A 27,916-nucleotide genomic window follows, 5' to 3' on the forward strand; every position below is an offset into this window, starting at 1 on the left:
AGAGGTTTGGCAACCATAATACAACATGTACTAATTTTGTTTTATATGTTAAGCAAGCTCCCATCTATAATTGCATTGCTTATTTTCTTTTCAAAATTAGTCCAGCTATAGTTCAAAAATCTTATTGCTTTGCTCATGTTTTTTACTAAAAAGGAGTCAGTTACCTTCCAAATATTCATAACCATTTATCCTGGGTACTATCCTAGTTCTACCTTGTACTTTTTCCATCGATACACAGAGGGAAGTTGGAACAAGGCTTAAGAAGGATAAGTCCAATAGAGAGCTCAGAATGGTAACTGAGAGTCATCAGGAACATGGAATATAGAATTATGGAATGGTAACAGCACAGAAGGAGACCATTCGCTCTGTTATTTCCTTACGGCTCTCTGCAAAAGCAACTCAACTAGTCTCACTCCCTTTACTTTTTCCCCATAGCCCCACATCTGTTTTTTCCTCAGGTGGTTATCCAATTCCCTTTTGAAACCCTTGATTGAATCTGTCTCCATCACATTCCAAGCACTGCATTCCAGATCCTAACCACTTGCTGCCTAAAAACAGATTTTCCTCCTGTCGCTGTTGGTTCTTTTTGCCAATCATCTTATATCAGTGTCCTCTGGTTCTCAATCCCTCCACCTATGGAAACAGTTTCTCTCCATCTACTCCGTCTAGACTCCTCATTATTTTGAACACCTCTATTAAATCGACTTTGAAACTTCTCTAAGGAAAACAGCCCCAGCTTCCATCAATATAACTGAAGTCCCTCATCTCCGGAACCATTCTCGTAAATCTTATCTGCACCCTCCCTGAAGCCTTCATATCTTTGCTAAAGTGCAGTGTCTAGAATTGGACACAATACTCGAGTTGAAGCCAAAGCAGTATTTTTTAAAGTTCATCATAACTTCTTTACTTTTGTACTCTCTGCCTCTATTTATGAAGCCCATGATCCTGTATGCCTTTTTAACCACTTTTTCAGCCTGCCCCGTCATCTTTAATGATATGTGCGTATACCACAGGTATCTTTGCTCTACCCCATTTAGAATTGTACCCTTTGTATTGCCCCTCCACTTTCTTCCTCCCAAAATGTGTCACTTCAAACTTCTTGATATTATTTTGATAAATATAAATTTCATCTGCCACATGTCTGCCTATTCCACCAGCATGTCTATATCCTCTTGAAGTCTAGCGCTATCCTCCTCACGGTTCACTATCCTTAGAGTCATAGTTATACAGCACAGAAACAGGCTCTTTGGCTCATCACATCTGTGTCAGCCATCAAGCACCTATCAATTAAAATCCCATTTTTCAGCACTTGGCCTGTAGCCCTGTATGCTGTGGCATTTTGAGTGCTCATCTAAATACGTCTCAAATGTTGTGAAGGTTCCTGCTTCTACCATCCCCTCAGGCAGTGTGTTCCAGATTCCAACCACCTTCTGGGTGAAAATATTTTCCTCAAATCCCCTTTAAACCTCCTGCCCCTTGCCTTAAATCTATGCCCCCTGGTTATTGACATCTCCACTAAGGGAAAAAGTTTCTTCCTATCTATGCCCCTCATAATTTAGTATACCTCTTATCAAGTCCGTCCCCCCCCCCCCCCCCCCTCCCCCCCCACCTCCTCAGCATTCTCTGCTCTCAAGAAAACAACCTTAGCCTATCCAGTCTCACTTCATAGCTGAAATGCTCCAGCCCAGGCAACATCCTGGTAAATCTCCTCTGCACCCTCTCCAGTGCAATCACATCCTTCCTATAGTGTGGCAACCAGAATTGCATGCAGTACTCTAGCTGTGGCCTAAATAGCGTTTTATACAGCTCCAACATAACCTCTCTGCTCTTTTATATTCTATGTCTCAGCTAATAAAGGCAAGTATCCCATTATGTCTTAACCACCTTATCTACCTGTGCTGCTGCCTTCAGGGATCTATGGACATGTACGCCAATGTCCCTCTGATCCTCTGTACGTCCTACCATTCATTGTATATTCCCTTGCTATGTTAGTCCTCCCAAAATGCAACATCTCACACTTCTCAGGATTAAATTCCATTTGCCACTGCTCTGCCCATCTTACCAGCCCATCTATATTGCGTGTTATCTAAAAATTTCCTCCTCACTATTTACGACACCACCAATTTTCATGTCATCTGCGAACTTACTGATCACACCTCCCATATTCATGTCTAAATCATTAATGTATACTACAAACGGTAAAGGTCCCAGCACCTATCCCTGTAGTACACCATTCATCACAGGCTTCCAATCACAAAAACAACCTTCAACCATCACCCTCTCCCTCCTGCCACTAAGCCAATTTTGGACCCAAATTGCCCTGGATCCCATTGGCTCTTACATTCTGGACCATTCTCCCATGTGGGACCTTGTCAAAAGCTTTACTGAAGTCCATGTAGACTACATCAACTGCACTACCCTCATCCACACAACTAGTCACCTCGTCGAAAAATTCAATCAAATTTGTTAGACATGATCTTGCCCCTGACAAAGCCACACTGACTATCCCTGATTTAATCCCTGTCTCTCCAAGTGGAGATTAATCTTGTCCCTCATAATTTTTTTCAATAGTTTCCCTACCACTGATGTTAGACTCACTGACCTTTAATTACTTGGTTTATCTTTCCTACCCTTCTTGAATAATGGCACCACGTTCGCTGTCCTCCAGTCCTCTGGCACCTCTCCTGTGGCCAGAGAGGATTTGAAAATTAGTGTCAGAGCCCCTGCAATCTCCCCCACCTCGCCTCACATAGTAGGCTGGGATGTATCTCATCTGGGCCTGAGGATTTATCCACTTTTAAGCCTGCTAAAACCGTTAATACCTCCTCCCTTTCAATGCTAATTTGTTCAAGTATATCACAGTGCCTCTCCCTGATTTCTACAGCTACATCGTCCTTCTCCATAGTGAACACAGATGAAAAGTAATCATTTAAAACCTCAGTTGTAGCAAGACTTCCTTTCTTTTATATTCCACCCCCGCCCTTGCAATAAAGGCCAACATTCCATTTGCTTTCCTAATTGCTTGCTGTAACTGCAAATCACCTTCCAGTCCAAAAACAACTGTTCACCACTACTCTATTTCCTGTCACTCATGCTTGCAACTACGCTGCCACTGTCCCTTATATTCCATTGGTTTCAACTTTGCTGGCAAGAGTATTGTGTGGCACTTTATGAAACCCTTTTTTAGAAGCCCACATACACCATAGTAACTGTGTTATCCTCATCAAAAAAGCTTAGTCATTAGTTAATCATAATTTGCCTTTTAACAAATATGTGTCGGCTTTCCTTAAATAATCTATACGTGCCCAAGTGACTTAATTTTTATTGTATTTATAGTATTGTATTTGTAGATCATTGTATTTTAAAGTTTTCCTGCTGCTGGATTTAAACTGGTTGGGTTTATCTTTACACCCTTTTTTTGAATAAGAGTGTAATACTTATTATTTTCCTGCCCTCTGGGATCACTCCTACATCTAAGGAGGATTGGAAGATTATGATCATTGTTTCTGCAATATTCATCCTTCCTTCCCTCAGCATCTGTAGTTGCATCCCAAAAGTTCTGGTGACTTAGCAGTTTTATGCAAGCTGGGCTTTCTAATTCTTCCTGTTTACCAATTTTTAGCCCATTCAGTGTCTCAGCTACCTCCTCTTCCACTATGACTTTGGCAGGATCTTCTACCTTGATAAAGAGAGATACCAAGTACTCATTTAGTACCTCAAGCATGCCCTATGCCTCCACACATGGATCCCTAATTGACCCCATCATTTATTTTTATGATTTGACTATTTATGTGCTTATAAAAGACTTCTGGGTTTCCTTTTATGTTAGCTGCCAATCTCTTCTCATGCTCTCTCTTTGTGCCTCTCATTTCCTTTTTCACTTATGTTCAGCCTGATTTTCTCTTGTAATATCGACCTGACATATGTCATATGCACCATCATTTTTCTACTTCATCTTACTTTCTATCCCTTTTGTCATCCATGAAGTTTAGCTTTGTTTGCCCTACCTTTCCCTGCTCGTGGGAATGTACCTCAAATATCATGTTTAGCTAACTTGCTGGAATTTTTTGAGGAGGTAACAGAAGATTAATAAAGGAAACGCTGTTCATGTGGTGCGTATGGACTTTCAAAAGGCATTTGATATATGTTACACAACAGACTTGTGAGCAAAATTCTAGGTCATGGAATAAAAGGGAAAGTAGGCACTTGGTTAAGAAACTGGTTGAGTGACAGGAAACAGTAGTGATAAATAATTTTTTTCAGATTGGAGGAAGGTTTGTAGTGCAGTTCTTCAGGGGTCAGTGTTGGGACCTTTGCTCTTCCTGATATATATTAATGACCTAGATTGTGGTGTGAAAGGCATGATTTCAAAACTTGCAGATGATACGAAGATTGGAAGTGTTACCCACTGTGATGGGGATAGCCTTGAACTTCAAAAGGACATATACATGTTGGTGGATTGGGCAGACAAGTAGCAGATGAAGTTCAATGTGGAGGAGTGTGAGGTGATTCGTTTTGGCAGGAGAGATATGGTGAGACAGTATAAAATAAAGGGGGAGCCTCTAAAGGAGATGCAGGAACAGAGGGACCTTGGTGTAAATGTACATAAGTCATTGAAGATGGCAGGACATGTTGAGAGAGCAGTTAAAGCATATAGTAATTTAGGCTTTATTAATAGGGGCATTGAGAGTAAGGAGGTCATGTTGAACTTGTATAATACAGTAGTTAGGCCTCATCTGGAATACTGCATCCAGTTCTGGGTGCCACACTCGAGGAAGGATGTGAAGGCATTGTAGAGAGTACAGAGGGGATTCACAGGAATGATTCCAGGGATGAAGAACTGTAGCAATGAGGATAGATTAGAGAGGTTGGGATGGTTTCCATTGGAGAAAAGAAGGCTGAAAGGATACCTGATAGAGGTATTCAAGATCTGAGGGATATGTACAAGGTAAATAGTGAGAATCTGTTCCCACTCAAGAGAACATCAAGAATTAAAGGGCACAGAATCACAGTGCAGAAGAGGCCCGACACGTGAGAAACACCTGACCTACCTACCTAATCCTATTTACCAGCACTTGGCCCATAGCCTTGAATGCTATGACGTGCCAAGAGCTCATCCAGCTACTTTTTTTAAAGGATGTGAGGCAACCCGCCTCCACCACCCTCCCAGGCAGTGCATTCCAGACCGTCACCACCCTCTGGGTAAAAAGGTTTTTCCTCACATCCCCTCGAAACCTCCTGCCCCTCACCTTGAACTTATGCCCCCTTGTGACTGACCCTTCAACTAAGGGGAACAGCTGCTCCCTACCCACCCTGTCCATGCCCCTCATAATCTTGTACACCTCGATCAGGTCGCCCCTCTGTCTTGTCTGCTCCAACGAAAACAACCCAAGTCTATCCAACCTCTCTTCATAACTTAAATGTTTCATCCCAGGCAACATCCTGGTGAATCTCCTCTGCACCCCCTCCAGTGGAATCACATCCTTCCTGTAATGTGGTGACCAAACCTGCACACGGTACTCCAGCTGTGGCCTCACCAAGGTTCTATACAACTCCAACATGATCTCCCTACTTTTGTAATCTATGCCTCGATTGGTAAAGGCAAGTGTCCTATATGCCTTTTTCACCACCCCACTAACATGCCCCTCCACCTTCAGAGATCTATGGACACACACGCCAAGGTCCCTTTGTTCCTCAGAACTTCCTAGTGTCATGCCGTTCATTGAATACTTTCTTGTCAAATTACTCCTTCCAAAGTGTATCACCTCACACTTTTCAGGGTTAAATTCCATCTGCCACTTATCTGCCCATTTGACCATCCCGTCTATATCTTCCTGTAGCCCAAGACACTCAACCTCACTGTTAACCACCCGGCCAATCCTTGTGTCATCCGCAAACTTACTAATCCTACCCCCCACGTAGTATCTATGTCATTTATATAAATGACAAATAATAGGGGACCGAGCACAGATCCCTGTGGTACGCCACTGGACACTGGCTTCCAGTCACTAAAGCATCCTTCTGTCATCACTCTCTGCCTCCAACAACTAAGCCAATTTTGAATCCACCTTATCAAGTTACCTGTATCCCATGTGCCTTTGCCTTCTTTATAAGTCTCCTATGTGGGACCTTGTCAAAGGCTTTGCTGAAATCCATATAAACTACATCAACTACACTACAAATTCATTCAAATTTGTTAGGCATGACCTCCCTCTGACAAAACCATGCTAACTATCCCTGATCAAACCTTGCCTCTCCAAGTGGAGATAGATACTCTCCTTCAGAAATTTCTCCAATAGTTTCCTTACCACTGACGTGAAACTCACTGGCCTGTAGTTCCCTGGCTTATCTCTACAACCCTTCTTAAATAGTGGAACCACATTAGCTGTTCTCCATTCCTCTGACACCTCCCCGTGGCCATAAAGGAATTAAAAATTTGGGTCAGTGACAAGGTATTGGAGGTGTTAAAAGTGGACAAATCTCCAGGTCTGCGATCTCCTCCCTTGCCTCCCTCAGCAGTCTGGGACACAAATCATCCAGTCCTGGAGATTTGTCCACTTTTAAGCCTGCCAACACCTCCAATACCTTGTCACTCCCTATATCAATTTGCTTAAGAACCTCGCAGTCTCTCTCCCCAAGTTCGATACCTTCATCCTCACTCTCTTGAGTGAAGACGGACGTGAAATATTCATTCAACACTCTGGCAATGTCCTCTGGCTCCACCCATAGATTGCCCCCTTGGTCCCTTATGGGCCCTACTCTTTCCCTGGTTATCCTCTTCCCATTGATATACTTATAGAATATCTTGGGATTTTCCCTACTTTTACCAGCCAGAGCTTTCTCATATCCCCTCTTTGCTCTCCTAATTGCTTTCTTAAGCTCCACCCTGCACTGTCTGTACTTCATTAATGCCTCTGCTGATTTGCTTCCCTTATACCTGCTAAAAGCCTCTCTTTTCCTTCTCATCGTAACCTGAATATGTCTGATCATCCCTGGTTCTCTGGGCTTGTTACTCCTTCCTATCACCCTAGAGGGAACATGTTGAGCCTGTACCCTCCCCATTTCCTTTTTGAACACCCCCCCACTGCTCTTGTGTAGATTTCCCCACAAGTAACTGTTCCCAGTCTACCTTGGCCAGATCCCCCCAATCCAAAACATTTTTTTTGCAACTTGTCGATTTCTTTGTCCATAATAAGCTTAAATTGTACCATGTTGTGGTCGCTATCGCTAAAATGCTCGCCCACTACCACCTCAGCCACCTGTCTGGCTTCATTCCCCAGAATTAAGCCCAGCAATGCACTGTCCCTTGTTGGACCCTCTACATATTGACCTAAAAAGTTCTCCTGTACACATTTCAAGAAATCCACTCCATCCAAGCCCTTAACACTATGTCTATCCCAATTAATGTTGGGAAAGTTGAAACCACCTAATATATTTTTGCCCTATTGTTATTGTTTTTACATATCTCTACAAATTGTGCACATATTTGCTCCTCAATTTCCCACTGACTATCTGGGGGTCTATAATAAACACCTAATAATGTGGTTGCCCTTTTTTTATTCCTAAACTCTACCCACAAAGCTTCATTCGATGCCCCCTCCAAGATATCATTTCTCCTTACTGCAGTAACTGACTCCTTAACTAATAATGCAATGCCTCCTCCTCTTTTACCCCCTCCCCTGTCTCACCTGAAGATTCTATATCCCAGAATGTTGAGCTGCCAATCCTGCCCTTCCCTCAACCACGTCTCAGTGATGGCTACTATATCACAATTCCACATGTCAATCCTCACCCTTAACTCATCCGTTTTACCTGTAATACTCCTGGCATTAAAGTAGAGGCCGTCCAGCCTTGCCTTACTCCCTCGAAGCTTATTGCAGCTGTACTCCCTCTGACTTCATTGTTTTACTGTATTATGATGTGTCCCTATTCTGCTAACATTCTGTGTCCCCTCCCCCTGCCAAATTAGTTTAAACTCCTCCCAACGGCACTAGCAAACCTGCCCGCAAGGATGTTAGTCCCTCTTTGGTTCAGATGTAGATCGTCCCGCTTGTACAGGTCCCACCTTCCCTGGAAACGGTCCCACTGATCCAGGAATCTAAAACCCTCCCTCCTGCACCAACTCTTAAGCCACGTATTCATCTGTGCTATTCTCCTATTTCTGAGCTCGCTAGCACGTGGCACTGGGAGTAATCCAGAGATTAAAACCTACGAGGTCTTGCTTTTTAGTCTATTGCCTAACTCCCTGAATTCTTGATGCGAGACCTCATCCCTCTTTCTACCTATGTCATTGGTACCAACATGTACCATGACCTCTGCCTTATCACCCTCCCCCTTCAGGATGCCCTGCAGCTGTTCAGTGACATCCTGGACCCTGGCACCAGGGAGGCAACATCCCATCGTGGAGTCACGTTGACGGCCACAGTAGCGCCTATCTGCTCCCCTGACTATCGAATCCCCTATTACTATTGCTGTTCCTCCCTTCCTCCCCTCCTGTACAGACAGGCTGCTTGTGGTGCCAGAAGCTTGGCTCTTTCCACACTCCCTGGAGGAACCAGTGCCCTCATCAGCCTCCAAAATGGAATACCGATTTGCGAGCGGGACCCCAGGGGACTCCTGAACTACCTGCCTGTTTCTCTTGGACTGCCTGGTGGTCACCCATTCCCTTCCTTCCTCATCTGCGGTGTGACCACCTTCTAAACGTGCTATCCACGATGCTCTCAGACTCGCAGATGCTCCACAGTGTCTCCAGCCGCCGTTCCAGCTCTGAAGCACAAGCTTCCAGGAGCTGCAGCTGGACACACTTCCTGCACACATGCTGATCCCGGGCACTGGAAGTGTCCCCAGCTTCCCACATGGAGCACGAGGAGCACACCATGGCTTTGAGCGCTCCTGCCATGACTTATCCCTTTAGATTAAACCTTTTAAGTCAATTACTCTAGGGCCCTTCTTTCCTGATCCTCATTACTGTGGAGTATACAAACTGTAAACCACAAAAAGACCTTAAACTATAAGCGAATAAAGTAGTAAATACCTTCCCCACTACTTACCAGTGATTCCTTTTCCTTGTAGCCACTACTGCTGCAGCACACTCTGTAGATTTAAGAAGTTGGATAGCAAGGAAAAAATGCAAACAGCACCTCGTCCCCATACATTGAATTCCCAATTTGCACCAAATTCCGAATACCCACTCTGGCTGTGCCCCACTCAGGATGTGCTCACTCTCCTGTTCCTGTGCAAGCACACAGTAGCCTGCACAGATTCAAAATAATTGGCAAAAGGAGTAAATGTGATGTGAGGAAAATCTTTTTCACCCAGAGGGTGGTTGAAGTCTGGAACAAACTTCCTGAAAGGGTGGTGGAGGCAGGTTCGATTTGAGGTATTCAAAAGGGAATTGGTTTGCTACCTGAAGAGAGAGAATGTGCATGGTTATGGGGATAAGGCAGAGGAGTGGGACTAGGAATGCTCTTTCAGAGAGCCAGTGCAGATTTAATCGGCCCTTTGGCCTCCTGCACTGTAAAGATACTGTGAACTGTACCTAATCCATTTCTTTTTCAAAGGCAGCCCATTGTTTTGTTACATTTTACCTGAAAATCTTTGATTCCAATTTACCTGGGACAGATCCATTCTTCGTCTACTGAAATTGGCCCTCCTCTAATTAAATATTTTTATGCTCGATTGCTTCTTGTCCTTTTCCATAGCTATACCATATGATATAATGATCACTGTTCTCTTACTGACTCTTGATCCACCTGACCCACTTCATTCCCTAAAACCAGATCCAGCAATGCCTCCTTCCTCTTTGGGCGAGAAACATCATGCTCAAGAAAATTTTCCTGAATGCACTTCAGAAATTCTTCATCCTCTTGGCCCTGTAACACTATTTCTATCCCAGTCTATAGCTTCTGCTTAGAGTTTTCATACCCAATGATAAGTGTGATAGAGGTGACCTAGATGGGGGACATGCAGTTAAATAGGTACCTTGCATTGAATGATAGGACATTTTCCTTTCTTGTTCTTACAAACATTTGAGTACACCATGCTACATGCTCTTGTCTCAACTTTGCGTCCTGATTATGTTGAAATCAAGACTCATTGTACAGTCACATATTCTGACTCCTCCCAAAGTCTACAAGTTCAAAACCATAGTAGGTGTAAACAAACCACAACTACCGTTTAATTATCTAGTGTACTTTCCCACTGTTTTCAACTTTGGCTTTGCTTTTAGGCATTGCCTTTCTTGTTGGTTTCTCAAATTAAAAATGTAACAAAACTGGAACTTCCTTACAGAATGTTCCTGGGACTATATTAGAGTTTACCATGATGAGGGGAAAAAATGCCCTTGAAGTTTCTCTGAACCCTTTAGTTTGGATTTTAGTTGTAATCTCACTTTCTGGCATCCATTAATTGAAGTAACAGCCACTTAGAGAAGTGCTGAAAGACATGCAGACAGCATAAAAGGTGTGATAATATGGTTGTGATTAATTGAACAGTGTAATTATATTGTATTTTGCACCAGATTTATTTCCATTTCATTTTGCATTGCAACATTTTTTAATTGTTTATGTCCTTGGATGATGCATAATGAAAGGCTGTAAAATGTGGGGATTAGCTCTGTAACTTGAAATAGTTACCTAGCCATAAATGTTATCAATTATTACTGTAATAATTGTTATAGACTAACTTCTTAAAAAAGTTTTGATCAGGCTACTTCTGCTTGTCTTGTTGCAGGGAGGTGAAAGAGGCCCCAAAATCCAATTTCCAACTTTTAGCAGCTTTATCTCCACCATCAACCAGAAGCAGGAAGCCATTGGTGGCGTCAGTTCTCTCACAAAAGCTGTCTTACCTAATGCCAAACATGGTAATCGAATGTCTACTCTAGGCTAATGTTGATTACTGCTTGTTGTGAGGTTGTGTTCAAATGTGCTTTTGTCTGTTTGGCAGCATTTTGTAAATAATTCGAACTCCGTTTTGAAATGTGATTCTTATTTCATTTTTCAAATGATTTTTTTTCTTTTGGGACCTCCACACTGTACCCCCAAAGGTCAAACTGATGACATGTTCTCTGAACTCTGCTGATGGCACTTTTGAACTTGCTCCCAGAATTTGTGTCACCCTTTCAGAAGCCTTAAAATTAGAGCTAGGCTGTTCAGGAGTGATCACAGAATTGTTACAGCACAGAAGGAAGGACATTTGGTTCACATTAAATGTGATGGAAATCTAGAAGTCTCTTCTCCCAAAATGATATTGAGGCTAGGTCAATTTGAAAATTTCAAAACTGAAATTGCTAGAATTTTTTTTAGCTCAAGGTATTAGGGCTATGGAACCAAGGTGGGTGGATGGAGTTAAGATACAGATGAGCCATGATCCAAGTGAATAGAACAGGCTTACTGGGTTGAATGGCCTCCTCGTGTTCCTCTGTTCCTAATTTTGAGAAGTCATGAGGAATTGTAACAAATAAAACTCACCTTACTGTAGTGCAGTGCATTAGTATTCCAGCCCCTCTCAACTGCACTTATTTAACTCACTTTACTTATAAAGTAAAATTCTAACAGTTGCTTCAAGAAGGGAAAGGAAGTTGGAGGAGGCATTGGCAGTGTGCTAAGTACACGTAAGCAGTTTCCATTCTAAATATGGATTGGGAATTTATAATTTGGAAAAATATTAACGGGAAGTGTGTGCAAATCTAAGACGTTTAATATTGCTATTAAATTTCCAGTGGCATTATGCATACTGAGTCAGGACCAAGTGTAATCTTTGTGCAACAACAGGCTGAAGGACGAATGATAATTGGATCGGGGACTGTGGATGTAATTTGTTCCCAATTTTAAAGTCATATATTGTGTCCTTATTTTTCTACTTTAGATTTTGCCATTAAATTATAATATTACTGTAATTTGTCTACTAGAGAAATAAATGCTTTAGGAACACAGGGATTTCTCTGCAATATAGGCTAAGAAGCTGAGAGATTCATTCAAAAATGAGACACCACAGCATCACTCTGAGTGTATTTGCAGTGCAACAAGTTCAGATAAATAAGTGGATGTAAGAATCTAAAATAACACCACAATGAAAACAATGTGCAGTAGGCATAGAGAGTGTGTGAGAGGCATAGAGAGTGTGTGAGAGGCATAGAGAGTGTGAGAGAGGCATAGAGAGTGTATGAGAGGCACAGGAAGGACTAATGGAGGAAAATCAGAAAATTACAGGAAATATAACACTAAACAATATTTGACTTATTTAGTGAACCCATTATTTCAATTTTGTTTTAAACCTGGAAGACATTGCGTTTTTAGTATCGCTGCATTTGGTTAATTTTTTTTGATATGCAGAAAATGTAAAAAAAATCTTGGAATATTAGCATAAAAGCATTCCAGCTTCAGACTTCCAGAACTCCATAATTTCCTTGCTGATTATGATGGTCTTAGAGTCAGGATTTGGGTGCAGCAAAAAATAAAAAGTTATATAAAAGAAAGTTTAAAAAAGACAGCAAGATATGCTGTGTGAAATGAACAAAAGCTTGATTAATAAGATGGGTTTTGAGATGGCGTTGAAAGGTGGATAAAGAAGTGGAGTGGGGAGAAGGATTTCCATGGAGTAAGATCAAGGAGATTAACCGGAAGGGTGGTGGGTGGAGGGCAGAAAATGCCTAAAAGGTCGAAATCTGAGGAACAATAGGTGCAGGATGGGATGTCAGGCTGAGTACTGGGAGTCAATGTCGGTCAACAAGGATGGGAACGAATGAAAAGGTAGCTGAACTTTGAATAAATTGCAGTTTACTGAGGATGGGAGACCAGGAGAGGGGTCAGTGAAGAAATTGAAAGGACTTTAACCCACAAGGATGGATGGTCTGGGGGAGGGTGGGCAGCTATAAGGGAAGCAAATTTTAGATTGTGACTGCAATTCAGTTACTACGTGTCCACTTCTGATTTTAACAGAGGCGTATTTGAGTGCTTGAGTAATCTGCTCCCAAAAGCTGGGGTTTAATTAGAGCAGGGGGTGGGCAATTATTGCTGTTGTTAATGCCCTTAGGAGATATTAATGAGCTCCCTTTCAATGAACTTTTACTTAGCTTTAAATTTAACCTGCCCAGCTCAGGTTTTGCATGGCTCAGGAACTGGCCAGTGAAACAGAGGCAGGTTTCAGCTGCAATTGGGTAGGTGGGTATTCAAATCCGTAATTGGCCAACCTGAATAAAAGCTCATTTATTACAGCTGATGTCTCAGCTTCCTCTGGCAAACGCTGGCAGAGAGCTCTTGTGCTGATACAGCTCTTTCTAAACTTTGGAGACTTTCAAACTGATAAGACCAGGACAGGAGGTATGTTGGATGTATCGACAGCACATCAGAAGTGGAAAACCATTCCCATCCACAACAGCAATGATGGCTGTAGTGAGATTAGGACATGCACAGGAGGGAGCCACATAAGCTCTACAGATGTCACAGAATCTACAGTTTACAGAGGTTCAGTTTCCCTGACTTCTTAGAAGAGCAATGCTTCCACAGGCTGAAGTTGCCATGTTGGGTGGTGGTATTCATCTGCAGGTTCCTGGAAGCCCTGCTGCATGATGGATCTGATAGCAAGCATTAACTGCCTTCAATCATTTTGCCTTTGGTTCCATCCAGTGTGCTACTGGAGACATCTTCAGGATCTCTCATTCAGATACATATAAATGCATAAAATAGGTGATGGATGGACTGTTTGCCAGTTCTGGGAGTTATGTAAACTTTGTGTGCTGGCAGTAACCAGAATGAGCAGGTACACTGATTTCCCCAGGTACAGTGTGCAATCTATTGTACACGCATGGCAATTAGTAACACCAACACAGGAACCAGGAGTTTTTATAAACTGCAAGGAATATTTGTCCATCAGAGTGCAGCTGGTGTGGAACCACGAGAAGAGATTCATGCAGATGTGCGTCCAATTCCTTGGGAGCTTCAACGATGCATTCATACTGCAGCACTCCAACATTCCAGACCTTACTTGTTCCAGGAATCAGACTTGAGAGCTGGCTCTTGGGGCATCAGGAATACTCCTTCACACTTGGCTCATGCAGCCTGTGAGGTACCCAATGAATGAGGTGTAGGAGTGCTACAAAAGGAGCCAGACAACCACCAGATGTAAGACCATAAGATGTAGGAGAAGAAGTAGGCCATTCGGCCCATTGAGTTTGCTCTGCTATTCAATGATATATTGGCTCACCTGATAATCCTCAACTCCATTTTCTTGCCTATTCCCCATAACCTTTGATTTCCTTACTGATTAAAAACCTGTCTGTCTCAGCCTCAAATATACTTAACGACCCAGCCTCTACAGCCATCTGTGGTAAAGAATTCCACAGATTCACTACCCTCTGGGAGAAGAAGTTCTGCCTCATCTCTGTCTTAAATGGGTGACCCCTTACTCTGAGATTGTGCCCTCTGGTCCTAGACTCTCCCACAAGGGGAAACAACCTCTCAGCATCTACCCTGTCAAGCCCCCGAAGAATCTTACATGTTTCGTTAAGGTCATCTCTCATTCTTCTAAACTCCAGTGAGTACAGGCCCAACCTACTTGACCTCTCCTCATAAGAAAATCCCTCCATACCCAGGATCAACCTAGTGAACTTTCTCTGAACTGCCTCCAATGCCATTATATCTTTCCTCAGATAAGGGGACCAAAACTATTCATAGTATTCTAGGTGTGGTCTAACTAGTAACTTGTATAGTTTTAGCAAGACTTCCCTATTTTTATACTCCATTTCCTTTGAAATAAAGGCCAATATTCCATTTGCTTTCCCTATTACCTGCTGAATTTGTATGCTAGCTTTTTGTGATTCATGCACGAGGACCCCCAAATCCCTCTGTGCTGCAGCTTTCTGCAGTCTTTCTCCATCTAAAATAATATTCATCTCCTATATTCTTCCTGCCAAAGTGCATAACCTCACATTTTCCCACATTACATTCCATCTGCCAAGTTTTTGCCCACTCACTTTTAACCTGTCTGTATCCCTCTGTAGACTCTTTGTGCTATCCTCACTGCTTGCCTTTCCACCTATTTTTGTCAACCGCAAACTTGATGATAGTATATTCGCTTCTCTCATCCAAGTCATTAATATATATCCCAATCCATTGGGATGTTGAAGAAGGTCTTCAGGTACCTAGATAGAACTGGAAGGCTTCCTTCTGTACTCAAAGGTGTCCAGAATGATGGTGTGCATTATCCTACACAATGTTGAACAGCAGAGAGGATTACAGATGGTGGAGGATGAACCTCCTCCTCATTAGAAGAGGAGGACATAGCGAAGGAGGGATGAAGGTTGAGCACCCACTGCCAGACCAACTGCTTGCATTACTGCTTGAGATGCAAAGGATGCACTTAAGATATAAATGCTCAGCTGGTGTTTACTCAAATGGGGAAACATTAAAAAATGGAATTCTCTGGCCCACTCCCACCACCAACATCACCCATCCTTACACCCTTCATCCCGTTACAGTAAACAGTCCTTCACCCATATTCTGCCCAGTGGACCTATCATTTTTCAATATTGTGAAACAAATGTAAGGGCAAGTTGGCACTTTGAATGCAATAATGGGCAAGATGTGGAAGTGGTGCTAATCAATAAATTTTATGTTACATTATGCAAAAAGGAAGCTTAAGGCCATAACATTTTGCCAAACACCCATGTGCATACCCTCTGTGAATTACAATTTCAGTACCAGTGTGATGCCAGGTATGTAGGATATTTGTCCCAATGATTGGCTGATTGAATCAAACAACATGTTCCTCCAGCTGTTCAGAATAGGCAGAGTATAGACCATACTCAATTAGCCTGTGCTTGCAGAACCCCAAACAAAACGCCTACTGTTAAATTCCATGATTGGGCAGCACTTGCTGAAAATTCCTAAGTGCACCAATAGCTACGCTAACAACCAGTTTAAGATAATCAGTCGCGTTCACAATGTGGTTCATTTATGTTTGCTGGAAGCGACATACATTCATCTGCTGGGGCTCATTCTCTGCAATAAAAGGAATATATTGAAACTTCGTGTTTTTTAATCACCCAGAGCATGGAGAGCCTATGGCTCCCCAATCCTTTCTCCATGGCAATGCCTCAGCCAATCTGAGTTGAACTTGCCAAAAAAATCGGAACTCTTTCCTCCTTTGGTATAAGTTGCTGTGATTATTTGAAATTTGACATTCCTGCATTTATCCTGATGAGTGCAAGACAAAAAGCTTTGGCAACGTGCCTCTCTTCAGCAATATTCAAGTTCTGTACTATCAAATGACCAGTTTGAATTACAATTTAATGTTTTGCTTACTATTGCTTCCGCATGGTGTTACCTCTGTGGCTTCAGAAGACGTCGCAACAGGTTGCTCAGATCCCTACTCAGACTGCTGGTATTCTTTTGGCCAATGCCCTTTTTGCTTTAGAGCCACTGAGGACCCACCAAATACTTACCAGCGCAGGGCAGACTTGGTCATCGGGAGACGAGGCAGCATGCCTGCTACCTACTGAGGGAGTGTTTTGTGTGGAGTTCCTGACTTCATTTTCCCTTTCACCATCAGCCCTCTCCTGGGCCAGCACCACATCACTCCTACCAGCCTGATACAAACAAAATTAGTGACGACCAGTAATGCATTATAAAGCTATAAATAAGGTATCCTATTTAAGGCAGCAAACAAGTTGACATCTAAATTCTGCTCAGCCATGATCATAGCCTGTTTGAACTTATTTGAGAGCTCTGCAGCTCTCATTCTCCTTCTCCACAGTAGCCCCAGTCTTGGAGAGGATTGCACCTCCTGACAGATTATCCTAGCTGTCCCTGCCTGTAGTGACTACCAATATTCATTTGTGGGTTGCAAATCATCAGGTGAAAACCCAACTTAGTCCCTGACTGGACTCACTGAAGTGCAAATATTTGTGCTGGTACACATATGTACACCATGTGACAGTACACTCCCAGAAGGAATGAGGTCATCTGAGGAATCCTTGTCATGAATATTCTGCAACTCATACTGTATATTTAAAGTACATGGAAGATAAAGGAAAGATATAATTTAGTCATTAAGCTTAAATCTTGGCAATGACCATACTCTCTTTCTTTAGATATAGTTCAATCATTGATGAAATAAAATCAGGTGAATCAATGTCGGAGATATGTAAATCTGCTATCTGCACGTTCCCTGTCTTTCCATCTCCGACATCTCTCTCTGTGCCACCTATATCCAGGAACTCTTCTCATAAGTGAGCTGTGGCACCCGCCTCCGGTCCTCTCCCTTGTATTTCATCTGCCCTTTTCCTACAAAGGAAGAAACAGACTTGAAGGTGGGATATTCACCTAATGATGGTGCAGTGTATTCAGGAAGGATGACTATGGGACACATGCATCACCTTGCATAAGGTTTGGATGATTGGGGTGAGTGGTAGTGGTGAATGAGAAGTGCATAAAATGTTGAGTGGGTTTGAGGAGCCATGTGATGCATTACACTTGGTTAGACTGAATAAGGGAGGTGTGGCTTAAGCCATAGGATGTAGATGATTCAGCAAATGTACTCTCTTTTCCTAACCTGGTTATATCATTAAACCGTTTATTGCACTGCATTGAAGACCTGGGCATAATGCTGCTGCTGCTCACCTCGACCAAGCCTCCTCTGTCGGAGCAGCAGGTATCTTCCTCCCATTAATGAGGAAAAGTATAAGCCTCCTACTCCTGACTGAGACTCATCAGTAATTTCAGTGATGCTTCATTGAATCTGGGTGCTGCCCTTGCTTTATGTGCAACATCCATCATGAACATCCCCTGACTTCTCCAATTTCCATTGTGGACTGTCCCTTTAAATAAAACTGGGAATGTGTCATGTAAGTACCCGTGTTGTGCAGCTAGGAATAGCAAAACCTGATATTCAAACTGTATTGTTTCAATTCAGCTGCGATGGTGGATTCTGACCCATTTACTGGGCTTCAAAGTTTAACCTGCAAAATTCCAAGCCCTCTGCTCAGAAGCTGCCTTCAGTTTAACATTTAGCGACATGGAATCGAGGTTGCCGAAGATGGATCGGGTTATTACTAGATGATGACTTAGTGACAGAAACATTTTCGTTTTGCCATAAGTCAATGTTAATCTTCAATTTTCTTTGCTCGTAAAGCTGAAGTAGCCTTTGATTTATGCTGTTCAAACTGTTCTGCAGCACCTCTGCTTGAGAAATGCAGTTAAATTTCACTGTACCAAAGCTAGCTAGTTTTCTTCTGCTTAGCACTCAAATTCAAAGTATTTTTGTGACATTGTCAGGCAAACTTATTGGGATGTTGGGGAAGATATTTTATTCAGCTGTCACAACTAAACATATTGTGTTGTAGTTGATGTATTAATATGGGGAGCTAAAGTTTGTTCATAGCATACATGCAAGTGTGTACATGCTATTGGCTAAGTTATTGGGGATCTAATGTTCTATGATGATTCAACATTATCTAAAGTGAAGACCATTGCCCTGGAATATTCCCTCTGCTCTTAGCATGCTGAGGTGTTTATAGAGTAAAGTGTTAACACCAGAAGCACATGATGCTGATTTAATGATGATGCAACACCACATGATTGAGTAACAGATCTGGAGTGAGCAAAAGTTTTGACCTCATGCAGAGATCCCAATATGTATGTGGTAGCTGTAAATAAAGAGTAATGGTTTTAAGAAACTATAGCCTCAAGCAGCTTACTTTGGGAGAACAGGCAAGCCCCAAAGAGCCCTGTCAAACTCTGAACGCACAATGAAACACGGTTGCAGCGGTGGTGGCAACAAGCAGTGAGTAAAAGACCTGGAAAAATCTCCACAGAAGCAGCTGCAGACCTGGCAAATCAAGAGATCTTAAAAGGAGGATGAAAGGAATGGATTCAAAACTCACCAAAAAGTCAGCCTCGCAGGTGCCGCAGATACAAGCCGAGACACAGACCCAGAGTCTGACCAGAATCAACAAGCAACACCAGTGAAGCAGCAACAGTTCCAGGATTTAGTACAAGCATGGAATCCACACTCCATTCTGGAGCGCTGAAGGCCCACAACAGGCTCAACACTGGGACAATTGGAGAAAGACGTTTTCCATATATAGAACCACTTCTGGCTTGCACAAAAAAAGAACTAAAGGTCAGTATGTTATTCCATGCAGTTTTAGCTATTGCCAACAAAGTAATAGCGAGATAGTGAATCGATGAGACTTCAACTTCTTATAAAGAAGTCCTGCAGGCATTTAATTCATATTTATGTTCGCAAAAATTTAATTATAGAAAGGGCAAAATTTAACAAGCAGAAAAAAATAGGCAAGAGCATGGATTCATTCAATAATGATCTGTATGGGTTAGCTGAAAATTGCAACTATGGAATATTGAGGGAAGAATTGATTCCTTACTGCATAGCAGTTGGGATCTTAGAGAAGCTCTACCAGGTCTCTCGCAAATGAGAGAAATTTTAACTCTAATCAAGGCAGTACAAATTGAGAGACAAATTGAGCTCAGAAAGCAAAATATAGTGTTTGTTAGCAGGGGAGGTGAGGTCCCATAGAAATAAATGAGTGAGGCCATCCAGTATGCAGGTCAAAAGAGGGAAAGCACGCCAAAGCAGAAGCCCGCAAAAATGGGGAAAAGTGTGCCAGCCATCATGAAATGTTCCCGCTGTAGTGGGAAAAACCTGCACAAGTGGGAAGAATGCCTAGCAGAGGGAGCAGAGTGCCACAACTGTGGAAAAATAGGACATTTTAAAATTGTCTGCCAATCTAAAACAAAGGCTGCAAAAAGAAGGAAAAAGTATTAAAGCCAACCACATACAAGAAGTGGAAGAACCACAGAAAAAGGAAAGAACTTTCCTAGGGGAAGTAAATGAAACTGAAAATAAATATTGGAGCATTCAACTTGAAGTGGATGGACACCTCAGGGTTTAAATTAGCCATGGGGAGGAGTTTGCCTTATCAAACAAAGTGGCTTAAGCACATTACGCTACAGCCTTCATCTTATCAAGTTACAGGGTCCTGGTGGGACTACACTGAAAGTAATAGGTCAACACTTGACAAAATTGAAGTACAAAGATAACAAAATCATTGAACATCTATGTCATCTAGAATCAAGAATATTTACTGAGCAGAAAGGCGTGCTTAAAATTGAAGCTAATCTATAAAGCAGAAGTTGCTGATGAGCATTACTCTCGGAGAGATCAGAACAAGATCAGGGAGATTGGTCGAGGCAACTCGAGACTAACCTTGAGATGTTTGGGACTTGGGGATGTATATAAGTGGAATGAAGACTTGGGGGAGATTTAGAGTAAAGGGTTAACATCAGAAGCAGATGATACTGATATAATGATGATATAATACCACATGATTGGGGAGCAGAAGTTCTGACCTCATGCAGAGCTCCCAATATGTATAGAGTAGCTATAAAACTACAGTCTCAACAGAGATAAAAACAAAAAACTACTGCGGATGCTGTAAATCCAAAACAAAAACAGAATTACCTGGAAAAACTCAGCAGGTCTGGCAGCATCGGTGGAGAAGAAAAGAGTTGACTGAGTAATTACTCAGTTCCGTTGAAGGGTCATGAGGACTCGAAACGTCAACTCTTTTCTTCTCCGCCGATGCTGCCAGACCTGCTGAGTTTTTCCAGGTAATTCTGTTTTTGTTTTACAGTCTCAACAGCTTACTTTGGGAGAACAGACAAACCCCAAAGAACCCCGTCTAGACCCCAAACACATGCTAAACAGTGCTGACCTTCCTGTCTTCTCTATTCAACCCTTATCGATCATTTTTGGGCTAGCTGGTGGAGAAATATGGTAAAGAAAGCCATAACAATTGCTGAGTATAGAACCACTTCTGGCTTGCACAAAAAAAGAACTAAAGGTCAGTATATATATATATATATATATATATATATATGTGTATAAAAAAAAATTCTGTCTAAGAATGTAATATAAAGTACCTCCAACATTGGTCTATGCTAACTGTGATCCCATAGTCACCATTCCAACCTCATTCTAACAACCAATTCCACAAGCAAAAACTTTTTGAAAAACGTTTTACTGTCTACCTATAATTATCACCTTAAACCTAATCTTCTCTGATTTAAACTCCTTTTTATTTTCAGTTTTCCTTTAAATGATTATTAGTACTCTTCACTCTGTTTTTGCTGACCTACTCAGCCACTCTCTGAATAGAATGTTCCCATTTCTGAAAATACGGTGACATGTCAAGCCCCCAACCTCAGCCTCTCTACTTTGCAAGAATTAAATCTTTGCTTTCCTCTGAATGTGATCATGTGCAAAATCTTAACATTCTTTCTCTGCGCACCATAAATTTTCCTCCTTAAACCTAGTTTGAGTTTCACTTTGTAGGTCTGAGGTTAACCTCTGGTTCACTTTTTAGCAGAGGCACAACCTTTGCTCCGTTCACCAATTCTGCATTTTAAATACAGAAATTATTAAATGATTTTGTAACATTTTAAAATTTTGCAATTCCATTTATTCTGCCTTTAGGAAAAAAATAAAGATTTTTATCCATATAGATCTCCCATGTTCCACAGATGTGATTGGCTCATGTTAATTATATGACACAGTATTATCATTCATGTGGTCACCAGGAATCAATCTCTGCTTTCCTGACCAGATGACCTGACCTTGCAGCCAAACCACTTATCCTTCTGTTCTCGGCAAGTTCCAGCTCCAATCCCTGTTCCCTAGCAATTTGACTCCCCATGTATATATAGGCAGCCAAATGATACAATCTTTTCTCAACAAGAAGGTTTCTGGGTCTTCAGAGATTGGAAGCCCCAAGCCTCACTCCAGCTCTTTGTTTAAAGTGAGAGGAGCAAGTGAGAGCAAAGCTGTACAGAAAAATAAGTGCTAGACATAAGGGGAAAAAGTGGAAGAAACCATGTGAGAGTATGCAACATACATAAGTAGAAAGAAAAACATTAGAAAAGAGTGTGAGTGGTGTGCAGAGAATGTGAGATATTGAGAAGAGAAAGGAAAAGCTTGGACGAGGGAAGGATTAAGATGGGGAGTCACGGACAAAGATGAAGAGATCTCAATAAGAGAAGGTGAGAGAGAGTGAAAGACAGGAAGAGCAAGACAGAAAGCATTAGTGGACAAGCAGAGCGACAGTGATCGGAAGAGAGAGGGAATTTAATTTGTACTTGAGCAACGTTTAAAACTTTTATTTACATCCACATATTTTGTTTACATACTGGGATTAAATTAAACGGTTCCTATCCCAACTACTTTGGGGGGAAAAAATGCCATGAATTTGATTGGTTTTAAATTATTTGTAGCGCCTTCAGTTACCATTTCAAAGATGAATATAGAATAAATGCAGATTACTTGTTTTCAACTGTCAACTGGGCTTTTAATAATTCTTCAGATCTTCTGTATCCTGTCACATCATGTACTTTGAACTTCCTGATGCACCTTCACTTTTTTTCTGACTGTAACTGTTTGAAGCTCAGGTTGTTTAATATGCTATAGGACTCCATTGTTTTTCTGGGCAATATTTGTGTCACGTAAAGCTGTGTGCACACGACACTATATGCATTGTACAAACATTCCACATGAGCAGGATCCTTTGTCAACTAATTTCAGCATTGGTGCAAGTTCAAAAGCATGATTATGCAGGAAGTGCTTGGTTCACTCTAATCTACTATTTTATTAGCTCCTGTGGAAATGTGGATGTTAAAATAATATTCACATTAAGACTGCTTTCAGTATTTACAGATAATAAATTTTAGTAGGCCTTAAAGTCTCTAATTGAATTATGCTTAAATTCACAAAATGTGCAGTGCTACTTAGAAATGGCAGTGTAAGAGATTAAATTAATGCCTATTTTCGTCATTCGCAAGCTGAACTTTTGGACACATTTTATTTCAAACAGATATATTTTGAATACATGTGTATTAGTTGCCAAGTAACAGGGTTTTTTTCCTAGAGGTGAATGCCATTTTTGATTTCATACCACATTCTCTTTCCATGGCCCCTGTGTGACACATTATAAATACATTTAGAAAGGATTTCAGGTTCCAAACCTGGCCTTAGCAACTGAACTGCAGTGAGTCCATGACTCCGTTACCACAGCAACAAGAATCTCAGAACATGTTAAAGCCAGCTCCAGTGAAGGAACATATTTATCCTTATTGTAATTAGATTTGCCAAGCAACGTCTGATAATGTGACATTGTAATATCTCAAGGCAGTGCTACAAAATTGAGTTGACTGAGTTTAATATTATGCAAATCTAAATTGTATTTTTTAAATAATAGTCAGCTTGGTCCATATGTTTTTGTTTGTGCTTGAATTGAGAACAAACTATTTTGCCTTGGAAATGAAGTGATGAGAAATATTTAAACTGTTCCAAATTTATTCGAACCTATGATGCACGGTGTATTTGAGGAATGGTTTTGTATTATCATGTTCTCGTAGGATATTTCTACTTTGAACTTTGGTTACACTTTTTTGTCTGATAAATGCCTAAGTTTTATTTAATATCAGTGCAAAATAAATACTTGTAGTTACCAAAATATTTTGGGCGGAATCGTCCCAGATTTGCACGAAGTGCGGTAGCGGGCGGGTGAAGGCATGTAATATCTAAGCAGCTGTAAGCCTACAACTGTCTGCAAAGGAACCAAATTGAAAGGAACCTCATTTTGAATTCATAAGGTGAAAATGCTTTGCCTGGTGTCTGTTTAATTCTATTGGTAATTTTTGCCTTAGTGGAGATTAACTTGGGAATTTGTTAAAAGTTATGATAATTTGTAGCGGTGTGTATCTGTCTAATTTGTTGTAAATTAATAAATGTTTCATTTAGTTTGATATAAAAAAAACTCTCGAGGACTGGTGGTCTTATTCCTGAATTTAGAGCTGCAACCCAAAACATACCAATTGAAAATATAGGTTACGACAGTTGTTTAAAGTTTCCCTCTGGGATTGTAAATAACTCAGCCTTTACCAAACTGCTGTGTCATAACAATTGGTTACCAATTTTCAATTAACTGTCTCAAAATAGTTTTATATGTAATGATGTATTGAGTACCAAAGATTTCCAACTATTAGCAGCGTGTGCCATATCGTCTGATGCACATCTTCCATTGTTACCAAGAATTAAGGCATCATGATACAACAAAGTAAGTGCATTTATCAATAGGGAAAAGGCCAGAAGGGGTGGGTGGGATGCAGGTGAAGGGGGGCGGGCATGGTGGGAACCATTATAAACACACATTGAGTACTGCCAAAGTAGTTTAATTTCCTGCGGCTCTTAAATGGACTCGCTGCTACTCAATTTAAGATCATCTTGGTGGTGATCGAGTTCAGATTCTTTGCTACCATTTCTTAACTTTTTTAATGAATGCTTCACTACACAAGGGAGCAGTAGTCCCAGCAATTTGTACCAGCTAAAATGTTTACTATATCATCTAAAGAAATAGAGGTTTGTGGAAGGTGGTGAAATGGTCCTCCATCTGCTTGTGTGTGCAAGCGTGGTATTTTTTTCCCAGTGCACCAGTAGCCTAATAGTAACGAAACGCAGGGCTAGATTTTTGCTCTGGAGTTGGGAGTACAGAGTCGGAGTCAAGAAATTTCCTGACTTGGGAGAAACTTACTCAAAATTTCAGATTTTCATTCTGGGGTGGGTAGCTAACTGGTGCTGGGCCTGCTGACCCGAGAAACAAATGCTACTACAGAAGCTACCAAATGCTGAGGTGGACTGCTTAAAAGGGCTGCTTCAGTGTTCTGGGACTTTGTCCCAGTTACAATAAAAGCAGTAAAACAAAAACAGCCCTCTAGCCCTCACACCCCCTCACCACCCACATGCCAACCCTTGTCACCTCATGTGCCCACGCACCCCCATGGTCCCTATACACTCCATGCCAACCTATACCCCACTACTCACCCCAGCTCCTATACCAACTTAGTGCAACTCAAGGCAGCCCATGACACTCTCACTCATCCCATGGCCCTTTATAGCCCCTATGCCTACTTAGTAGCAACTCATGCTGACCCATAAACCCCCACCCACCACCCTTTGCCCTTATACCCTCCATGGCAACTCACCCAGTATCCACAATGGGCAGACCTCAGGGGATATGGTGAGATGAAATAAAATAAAGTTCTAAGGATCTATTACTGATTTCACTATGTTAAAAAACACTCTTATTGATTTAAAGCCCATTCAATACATTTAAATTCTTTCAAGTACTTATTTATATGCATAGGCTCACGTCAAAGATGGGTAATCTATGACCACTTGGAGCTATCAGTCAAATTGTGAACTTAGAAAACACCACCCTACCACCCAACCCGTGCCCCCCTCCCACCCCCCACCCATACTGTGATAATAGATTGTAGAAGTGGTCAAGTGGCATGAATTATATAATTATAATATTCAGGCTTTTGTCAACAGCCATCTACTGAAAGTGTAACCATGATTTTGTTTTTCAACTTTTTTTTCAAAATTTAAAGAACAGGAGATTTTAAATGACTTGACAGTTCCATTAACCTTATCCACTTTTCACACACATTCATGTCTACTCTTACCAATCCCAAAGGGCACCTGGATTTCTCCAAATAAACTCTAGTAGGTTTAGACCTTTTTTCAGATGTCTAAGCCCATGGGCCATGTTTTGGAATTCCCTGTAACAAAGGCAGCTGCACTTTTAAATGTGCTGCTGCCTCCGTGAACTGCCGATGTGTGAAATATGGTCTGCCCCTGTTTCTCCTATTTCCCACCCCCCACCACCCCAATGTGGGCGAGAGTGCTGTTCAGGGGCGGGATTTCTGGAATTGGGGCTCTGGGGCCATTTTGGCTAAGGCACAGAGCCCTTCCAACTCTGCAAATATTTAGGCCACAGAAGCAGTTTGTAAGGATATGTAAATTTCATTATTTGTTCATCCTCCATCTTTTGAGTAGGATATCCTGCCAAAACGTAAGATAAAATCTCTTAGTGATGATGTCTACTGAAAAATTCCGTCAGAATATCTCCTGCAATATCAGCTGATTTGATGTAAACCTGAGTTTCAAGTCCGATTTATACTTGTCCTTCAAACAATTAGTGTCATTTTTTTACTCCATTTACTGCTTTAACTCTATTTAATAAGTTTTACATGTAGTGGATATCAATTTTTGTATTGGATTTAAGTACTATATATTAAATCTTTAATGCCTTTGTATTTTGGGTATAAAGGGCATTTTAAGTGGTTTCAAAACACAGGTTTTATGCATGCCTACTGCACTTTGCGTGGACATTAAAGGTTTCTGACCCAGTTCTTGCAAATCAACATTTTCCAGCAAAATTGAGCATGTGCTTGAACTTTTGCCCTACTAAAGGTTGCTCCACCAGTTATAGTTGGGACAAAAGAAAACTCTGGAGAACGCTCAGCAAGTCAGACAGCAACTGTGGAGCGAGAAACAGGGTTAACCTTTCAGGTCAATGACCTGTCATCAGAACAAATTTAGGGTTCATCAGTACATTTTCATATCTGTTACTGCACCACGTTCTCCACGTGTATGTTTTGTTCTACATATTAATCTGGCAGTATATAATACTTTGTTGAATTGCCAATTACATTACAATGGGGCAATGGTTCACCAAACTGAGACCATGTGTTGAAGTTAACATCAATAATGATCTCAGAATTACAACTGCCAGAATGGTTTTGAAAATTTTACAAATGTAGAACACTGCTAATTGTGATCAGCCACTAAAAGCTCCAACATATTACGACATGCAGTGATGGGATGTAGATGTAGGCTAGTGATTCCCTCATCACAATCATGCCATCATGAAAAGACATTTAACTGAGGCTGGGTATTTCTCATGAAGGAAGAAAGGATAAACTTCAAGTTGTTTTTGTGAAACTTCAATGTAACTGATAATCGTATTGGCCAATGATTGAAACAAGATTGCCTGTCAGCCCTTTAAGCTGGTATGGTATGTGACTTGAGAGAAATAGTAGAAATAGGAAGACAACAAAGGAAGATGTGGTAATCTGATGTGTAATATACCTTTAAGAAGAATGTTATAATAGAAGATCACATGATCTTATTATCCAATGTCAGAGTAGAGCAGGCTTCCTTAGTAGTCTGTAGTCAGTTGTCAGTAGTGCATAGTCTAGAATAAGGGTCTGTCATGTAGAGACAGGGTTATAGTTGTAAGTTCACAAGTGTAGCTGCTGAGTTCCTTTTGAATATAATGTGTTCTACATAAGAACTGTCTACTTATCTGCTATGTCTATGGTACCAACTCGGTCATCCCTAAACAAGCGTGCAACCCAGATCCATTAGTCCAACTAGATACGTTAGTCCAAGCAAGGATCCAGCAGAAGAGAGAAAAGTTAAGGGTGGCTCATTGCGGATTTGAAAGGGCATAGTAAATTGTTTAAAAAAAAGTGTTCAGTATATCTCTATGTTGAATTATGAGACAAAGTTATTTATGCCCAGATTACATTGTTTTCTTATTGTAGTTTAAACAAAAAATTGGGCACATTATAAAATATTATTAAAGACAAATTATTAGCCTGTAAGCTAGTTGTGACATGATATTTCTTTCCTCTCCTCTCCTCACAGTGCGAGAGCTTCCACCTATTAACCTAGATGTACGTCAAAAACAACGCATCTCGATAGAGATTTTGCCTCCTGAAATGAAAGCCCCATTCCCTCCTGAACCTATACTTCCCATTCGTACCAAAACACTGAGGGAATTTCAGTAAGTATTTAGAACTGACTGAATTTAGAAGTAAGTATTTAAATCAGTTTTCCTATTTTCACTTTCTGTATTGTGTTCTTTGCTGTTTAAAATGCACTATTAACTTAACTTTTTTTTATTATGAGTTCACAGTAACATCAAAAACATGAGCTGAAGCAAAAAAACATTAATATGCAATTGGGCTTGCAATCTTAGATAAAACTTTTGTTCCAG

The 27,916-nt window shown here is 41.2% G+C and overlaps 1 protein-coding gene across 1 annotated transcript in view; it reads left to right on the top strand.

The window, feature by feature from the left end:
* hectd2 (HECT domain containing 2) overlaps positions 1-27,916 on the top strand; it is a 158,058-nt gene that overhangs the window by 14,866 nt on the left and 115,276 nt on the right. The window contains exons 2-3 of the mRNA XM_078565993.1: positions 10,732-10,861; positions 27,565-27,703. Coding sequence (XP_078422119.1) covers positions 10,732-10,861; positions 27,565-27,703 — 269 coding nt within the window. The remainder of the gene's footprint in view (positions 1-10,731; positions 10,862-27,564; positions 27,704-27,916) is intronic.

Source organism: Cetorhinus maximus, chromosome 20 (assembly GCF_964194155.1).
Source record: "Cetorhinus maximus chromosome 20, sCetMax3.hap1.1, whole genome shotgun sequence".
Taxonomy (NCBI): domain Eukaryota; kingdom Metazoa; phylum Chordata; class Chondrichthyes; order Lamniformes; family Cetorhinidae; genus Cetorhinus; species Cetorhinus maximus.